Source organism: Gavialis gangeticus, unplaced genomic scaffold (genome assembly GCF_001723915.1).
Source record: "Gavialis gangeticus isolate Ggan-Ray unplaced genomic scaffold, GavGan_comp1, whole genome shotgun sequence".
Classification (NCBI taxonomy): Eukaryota; Metazoa; Chordata; order Crocodylia; family Gavialidae; genus Gavialis; species Gavialis gangeticus.
The window spans coordinates 83,996,251-84,003,904 of NW_017729034.1; the positions used below are offsets into that span (position 1 = coordinate 83,996,251).

At 41.5% G+C, this 7,654-nt stretch overlaps 1 protein-coding gene across 5 annotated transcripts in view; it reads right to left on the minus strand.

The window, feature by feature from the left end:
- Window positions 1-7,621, minus strand: part of STXBP5 (syntaxin binding protein 5) — a 267,766-nt gene extending 260,145 nt beyond the window's left edge. For 3 of the 5 annotated variants that reach the window (XM_019526954.1, XM_019526953.1, XM_019526952.1), the window contains exons 1-2: window positions 7,357-7,620; window positions 5,631-5,728 (exon numbers count right to left, since the gene is read on the minus strand). In XM_019526954.1, coding sequence (XP_019382499.1) covers window positions 5,631-5,728; window positions 7,357-7,515 — 257 coding nt within the window. In that variant the 5' untranslated portion in view covers window positions 7,516-7,620. Of the gene's footprint in view, window positions 1-5,630; window positions 5,729-7,356 lie in introns of all 5 variants that reach the window. The other 2 variants (XM_019526951.1, XM_019526950.1) reach the window with 1 other exon arrangement.
- Window positions 7,622-7,654: the final 33 nt, after the last annotated feature.

Genomic DNA, 7,654 nt, shown 5'->3' on the forward strand with positions numbered 1-7,654 from the left:
TTCCCGCTGTTCCCAATTTCCCACCGCAAGTCCTGCTCACCCCTCCTTTCATATCCACCACCGCCTCAAAAAGTCTCTCCCCTAGCCTGTGCCTCTGCCTCCACATTACCACCAGCAGGTTATGTCCCTGCTACACCCTGTGGGCACAGATCCACTCTGGCCCCATAGCAGTTGTGCAGAGCCAACACCACTGCTACAGGGCTGGGCTGGGCTGGAGCCATGCTCCATGCAGAAGCAAGGATGAAGCCTGCCAGCATGGAGCAAAGGCAAAGGGGGTGGGCGGGGAGATGCAGTCAGGGGAGAGGTAGTGGGGGCTTGAGTTGAGGCTGCAGGGGAGAAGCAGCAGGAGGTGCAGAGGTAGAGGGGGCAGACAGCAACTCTAGTCCAGCTGGAGTCACAGCAACTGCTTGGCCCCCACCACCTCATACTTGGTTCTAAGATGAGAGGCTTTTTCCCCCATGCTAAATGGGGAAAAACCTCACTCTTAACTGAGTAAATACAATAGTTTAGTTCCACTGCAAGAGAAAAGGACAAGGAGTTAGGAGTGCCTTGGATCTTGAATCATATGTAACTTCAAGAAAATGAAAGACATCCCTACTTAAAAAGTCTCCTCTATTTGTGAACTGGATTTGTATGCAAGTTAAAAAAAAAAAAAAAGAAACATCCTCCAATAACTTATGAAATAACCTATGATGCCTGAGAACAGGAATCCTATTAAGTGCTAGACACCATTTTGTCTAAGTGAAAGGCACAATGTTGTAATTCTGCTGATAAGTCCTCAAGTCTGAAGATCTGGTGTAATCTTTAGAGTGAGAGAGACTAAGATCTTAGATGCATCTGAATTCTTTAAGGCTTACAGAAACCATTTACAATTATGCAATACCTCAAAAGCATTTAACACCATCATGGATTGTCCAGTTTTCACCGACAAACTGAAACACAGAAAAATGCAATAATCTACCCAAGGCAAAATAAGCAGCAGTGCTGTGAAGGAGACCCAGGACTCAGTCCTAGTTTCCTGCTCAAACCACTAAGTTTTTCCTGCCTATGACAAGAGTCAGATTAAGTTTCCAAAGATCATGTCTTTTGTCCTATATCCTGTACTAATCTTTCAACATGTGGTAAAAGGAGAAATAGTGGGCTTATTCATTTTTAATATATGAACTGAACCCTAAACAACTGTATCACTGTGTTAGAAGCCAATGGAAGGCCCATCTTGAATGCACACTAGTACTGAAAAAGCCTAGCAGATCAATTTTATCTTTTTGAAACTGTCCAACTCTTTAAACATATGCTAAATCTCAATATGCTCAATTTAAAGAGAGTTAAGAAAAGAAGAGTGGGAAAGGATATTCCAATCATTTCCTGGCAGTATGCAAAGTAATAAAATGTTGCCAAGTTTTTAAATACTTTTAGTAGGTCTTCCATCCAAGAAAGGGAAGGAAACCAATGACAGTTACGGGGAAAAAGAACTGTGGTTCAGTTTGCAAGCCTGATGCAATACTGGAAATCACTAGATATTTCATAATGTTTAGGAGGACAGGGAATGCATAAAAAGTTTCCCGTACTCAGGACTCAGATGAGGCAACAAAAACCAAGCTAAGCCTTGTCTATCCATCTGACTAAACAATCTCATAAATTTGCCAAGTTTCAGAGCTGTATTCCCCAAATTTTGTGAGAATCAATTTTGAAAAATTTCTCATCCAAGCTCCCTTAACAAATTTTAACTGAAAAGGAAACGGACAGCCAACATGATCATGACTTTGCAGACCACAACATGGGAAATTTTGCTCTAAAGCAAGGTGATCAAGTGTTTGTGCACAGCTAAAGAACAAAATCAGAGAGATACAATTATGTCTGATTAACTCTGGATACTAAGGAGCAGAGTTCCCCTTTTCTAAACAACCATGAGAAGATGATTCTCAACTTTAAATGTAGAGCTATCAAAAAGCTGCAGTGCTCAGACTGTAAAATCTACACAAAAAATATTTGGTTTTTACCATATTAGAAATGTTTCCCCACCTAAATTTAGGTAACGTGTTATTAAAATATTAATAGTACCCCAAAAGCTACATATTCTACCCTGTATTTATAACACAATGATGGAGGGACCAGGTACAGTAATACAAGCTTGTTATTCTGGGAACTCCAATTCAAATACAAACAAGTTCTGACACCTCTTCCTTATGAACTACTCTGTTTCTCAAACTACAACTCCCAAAAATAACTACTGCTACAGGAAAAACCAAAGCAGGCATGGACTATGAAAGCCTTGTCAGGGTTTACCTCCAAGCTACCTGGTTATCTATTAAAGAACAAAGGCAAGGTAGTAGTAGTAGTAGTAGTAATAATAATAATAAACAGCTATTAATGAGAAAAGTTTAAACAGACATAATGCATCTATTTTAATTTTTTCTAGGACATTTACTAGCAAAGCTAAGATGTTGTGGATATTCCAAATTTTTACAACTATATAATGGATTGGGTTTGAGACCCATTGTGGAAAATCATTTAGAGCTTTTCTAAACCTGCCTTTAAAAAGGGGGAGGGTGGAAAGGACAGGAAGGGCTTAACACCTGGAGTTTGGCACTAATGCAAAAAAGGGCACATATACCCTTAGGCCTCATTTTCACTAAGACAAAGCTGTAATTTTTAATGACAATGTGTTAAATACTAGGATTTAAAGAAAACACATCAATACATCTTTTTACTGTTGCCTACATGGTGTCAGTGGACAAGAATAACATGGTAGAGCTGCAAAACAGGTAGCACATTGCCTAAACAAAACCTCTTTCTAACCAGTCATGATTTTAAAATCATCTAGGATCATGCCTGAACCAGTTCAACACAATTTTAGTTTTAGACAGACAGATTCTGAATTTTAGTTTTTAGTTTAGACAGACAGATTCTGAATGATTTAATTAGCCAGTTTAGTTGTGTCCATATTGAATGAGAACTTTTAAGAATATTTTCTACTTTTTCCATAACTTACGAAGCAGTTTTGGTTTCCTTCATTTAGCCAAGTTAGTTAACTTTTACATTTACAGCATTTAAAACTTTTTCAGGTGAACATTTTAAACAGAAGCGAAGGAGAGGGTCCCCTCACAATAAAAAGAAGTTATACCATTTGTTTTAATACCCATGTTCACAGAAGAAGGTGAAGCAAACCAGATCTCAGTCATCATACCCTATACAACACACCCATCATTAACATGTCAGTATGCTGGTGTTATACTGTTGTTATGTAACTGTTGCCCATTACAAAGAGTGTCTTCCTGACTGTTAGTTAGACAAGGTGCCCAGGTAATGCTGCTGCCAGGAAAGAGCTGTTGCTCTTACAAGTGTTGCTGAAACAGGGGTCAACTGTATTACATTGATTTGACTTCTTTAGCATCTGTTACACTTATTACAATGTCAGAATTATAAGTACTAAAATAAGTAACAGCAAAACTCTATATAGGAAGTCAAGGCCTTAAAAGTCACCCTTACCCTTACCAATTATATCCTGGACCATGGGGATGGAGAGACTTCTTGCCTACTGACCGAGAGGGTGGGAAAAGGTTATTGTCTCCACCCTATTCTTGTCTTTAGAATCTCTATCTCTACATGCTGAGAGAGCGTTCAGAAGGGGAACAAAGGTTTAACACACCTGGTTCCCAACATTTTCCCTTACACACTAGTGTTTGCACCTTATGCCTCATTCCATTGCTGTAAGGCACGTTTTTCTTCAGCTGTACCAGCAGAATTAAACTGACCATTTTTGTCCATTTCATTCCTTTCTCTCAAGATTCAGACACTAACAAATATCTTACCACATCTGCTCTTTGGGGAAGCTACAGGAGAAGTGGCATGCCGCAAACTCAGGAAAACAAATGTCATCTTATATTTTAAAGTCATTCTTTCCTCGTTTTCCCTCCACCCAAACTAAACGTGTTTATCCTTTACAATGCTGCATCATTTACTCTTATCTGTTCAAAAGGCACAGCCCCATAAGGCACTTGATTATACCAATATTAGGCAATTAATAACAATCGACCTTTAACTAGCTTTACTAGAAGCTACTTTTATTGTAAGACTCAAAATGCTACATTCAATGAATATCATAAAATGTCAATTTGTGACAAATAAATAGTAACTTGTATGTGAGGGGTATCTTCAACAGATAAGCAAGTGAGATCTCAGTGTAACGTCCTACTTTAATAAACAGCAATATTATACTATAATTATTTCTGTACTTTCTATAAAAATGCTCATACCTTAATATGAACTATAATTACAATGTGAACTGTGCATATACCTGTAACCTCAGTTTATAGCCCTCTCCTCTGAACCTACCTTGTGAGATTTAAGTTTTACATACAAATAAGTTAAATCATTTAAAAAACAATTTTGAGACTGAAAATCCATTTAAGTACTGTAATTCATTTTGAAAGACAGTATCATTACAGTAGAGCATTTCATTTTTGTAATCAAAAGTAGTAAAAGCGGGGGCAGGGGAGTTCTTCTTAAATTGGTCTAAATCTGATACGTACCAAAAAAAAAAAAAGTACTTCCCTGCATATAGCGCCAAGGAGCATCACAGCAAAAGGAGAAAGATTAAATTTACCTGCAGCTTTTAAGGAATTAACTTTATTTTTCTAGCAAGATGGTTTAAAGCTTTTAAAATATGTCAAAGCTCTAAACCATTTCATGATAATGGCAAATTCAATTGACCAAGAACCCCATTAGTGAAGTCCAAACAATGCCAATCTGTTTTTGGAATGATATTTAAACTACTTTTTATATAATTTTAAATGGGTTTAAGTGTGCATTCTGTTTAACGAGCAAGAAGAACAAGCTTATTGTTGTTTCAAACCACAAAACAGGGTTTGAGGTCCCTGGAGGTCCCTTCCAGCCCTATGTTTCTGTGAAATCTACTATCCCATTCTGAACAAACTGTACACTTTAGGGAGAAACAAATCCTGAAATGTCTTAGAATTTTTGGGTGATCCTAAAATAATGAGAAATAAAGTGGCATTAAAAAACAGGTCTAATAGAGAGAAAACATGGAGCCAGCATGTATCATTGCCCTTTGGAAAACAGCCAACTCCAAAAGACATCAACAATCCTATATAGCAGGGGTGGTCAAAATGTGGCCCGCAGGTCGGATGCGGCCCGCCAGGCCATTCTTTCTGGTCCGCAGGGTCCCTAAAAAAAATTTAGAAAACGTATATTTATCTGCCCCTAGCTACCTGTCATGTGGCCCTCAATGTCTTGCCAAAACTCAGTAAGCAGTCCTCTGCCCAAAATAACTGCCCGCCTCTGTTATATAGCACTGGTCTTTACTCTAATCTGTGTTTTACTATTTTAAATTGCCAGCACAATAGCAAGACTTCACAGAAAGCATATAGTGACTTGAAATAAAGGGAACTGGACAGCTATATCAGAGCGCTGACGTAAGTTCAGTTAGATGCCAAAAGAAATGCCACCCAAACTACTATCAAGGCTTCTGCTCTCCCCTCTCTTAAAAAGGCATACCTTGTTTCCAGAGTGCATAGTCATAGCTGTTCAAGGAAAGCAGAAACAGCACCAAAAAATGCCTCTGATGTGCAAGTACACCAATTTCCTTTTATAACAAAATTAAAGGATACAGCCTTAATGCTCCAGTCTGAGTCCCGATGGCCAGTATCTTCTGAACAGGATCAAATGCCAAAGCTGAAGGCTGATAGGGAAAACCATGGCGTACAGTCTAACAAGTCAGAGCAGCGCAGCAATGGTCGGTCAAGCAGCAGACCAAAAATAAATACAACCAAAACAGTATTAGGAGAACAGGTTCAGTTTTAGCTGCAGTTCAGTAAGGAATCGCAAACTAATCTAGCGACACTTTAGACTGAAGTCTCTTAATTTCTGCACCAGAAATGTTCTCCATCTTTGGGCATGGAAGGATGCTTGTTGAAACTTTAAAGATTTGATTTTTTTCAACAAAGCCACTACCAACTCCCCTTCCTCCGTTTTATGTTATCCTTTCCCCTAATCTCTGGCACTTTCCGTTTGTGGCTGTTTACAGGGCTTCTGACAATTAAAATCAGATATTCCCTGGGAATCACGACAATGAAGCCAGCACCATAAATTAAACAATTACAAATTATTAAAATGGTTCTTCAGAGAGCCATTCCCATTTCTTTTAAGCAGGCCCTACAACATAGTGCAGCTTTTATCCCATAACAGCTTTAAAAAGCCCCCCAACCACCAAATAAATAAGAAAAAAAAGTATTTAATCTTACACTACTGGGACAGCTTTCTACTCTGACTAGCCACAATTTTAATCTGATAATTGCCCATATAATAACTACTGCCCAGCTAGTGTAGTTCAGTAATTCAAATGAATGCACTGTGCTGTGACATATTGCATGACTCACTTTTTTACAAAAAATAAGAAAAGAAAAGAGAAAGTATTGGTATCATTCGCCTAAACTTGATTTCAGCTATACAGGCATAAAACCGAGTTTGTGCCAATGCCAATTTTTTTTTGTGTTTACAGTAAGTCACCCATTGAAATTCCAGCTACGCAAATACACACACCACACATATGCCATTTTAATCCAGTGTTTTCAGAGTATAGAAATACAAATATATTTTCTACTGAGGTGGATGGCTCAATTTACTTTGATGAAGTTAACGACATGCCCCACAACTTCTAATATTTTGCCCCCAGTGAGGTATTCGCAGCGCAACTGTAAATACAACCACTTGACTGAAAACTGATCTCTCATCTCCAGGTCCCTTAGCGACAACCTATGAAATGGTAAGGATGCCGTAAACGGAGGGAAAACGCAGAGCAGCCCACACAAACCCAACCATAGTGAGCTAGGCCATGGGTGTTTCATGGAGATAAAAACGGGTATAAATATTCAAATCGGTTTTTACTCCTCTCAGTGCCGCGGGCAGATCAATTCGCTGCATCATCCTTTTTCCAGCGCGCCGAGCTCAACAGCGATTATTACGCTACTACCCACGGGGAAGAGGCTAACGATGAACTTCTCCCCATCCCTCACGCAACCAGATTGGCACATCACCACCGCCTGCTGCAGCCAAGTCAGCACCAGCCTTTTCGACAGAGGAAGGGAAACGCGTTTTCCAGCCCAGGCTCTCAGAGGCAGCGGGAGGCTCCCGGGCCTCCCAGCCCGTCCGTCAGGAGCTGCCTGCGCCCAAACGCTACAGCGAGGTCTGCACTACCCGCAGGTGCCGCTCCTTCCCGTGGCGGTGAGCAGCCTGCATAGCCCGGCTCGGCCCAGGACCCAGCGGCTGCGGGGGTACCCGGTCCACGATGAAAGAAACGGGCCCCACCCCGCACCCCCGGGCCGCGGCCGCCTTCACCTTGCAGAGCTGGAAGTGCTCGGACTGCAGCGTCTCCGCGATGTCGCTGTCGCGGGCCCCGGCCGCTGCCTGCTGCTGCGCGGAGGCGGCGGCGGAGGAGGAGGAGGACGACGCGGCGGTCAGCCCGTCCAGCACCTTCCTGATATTAAATTTCCTCATGGTCTCGGCGGCGGCGCCCCGCGGCTGCTACCTGCGCCGCCGCCGGGGACCTGGGGCCGGGCTACCAGGCGGCTCCTGCGGGCCGGCGGCGGGCAGCGCTCGCCCTCATCCGCGGGCAGGAGCGGTGTCCCCGGCGCGG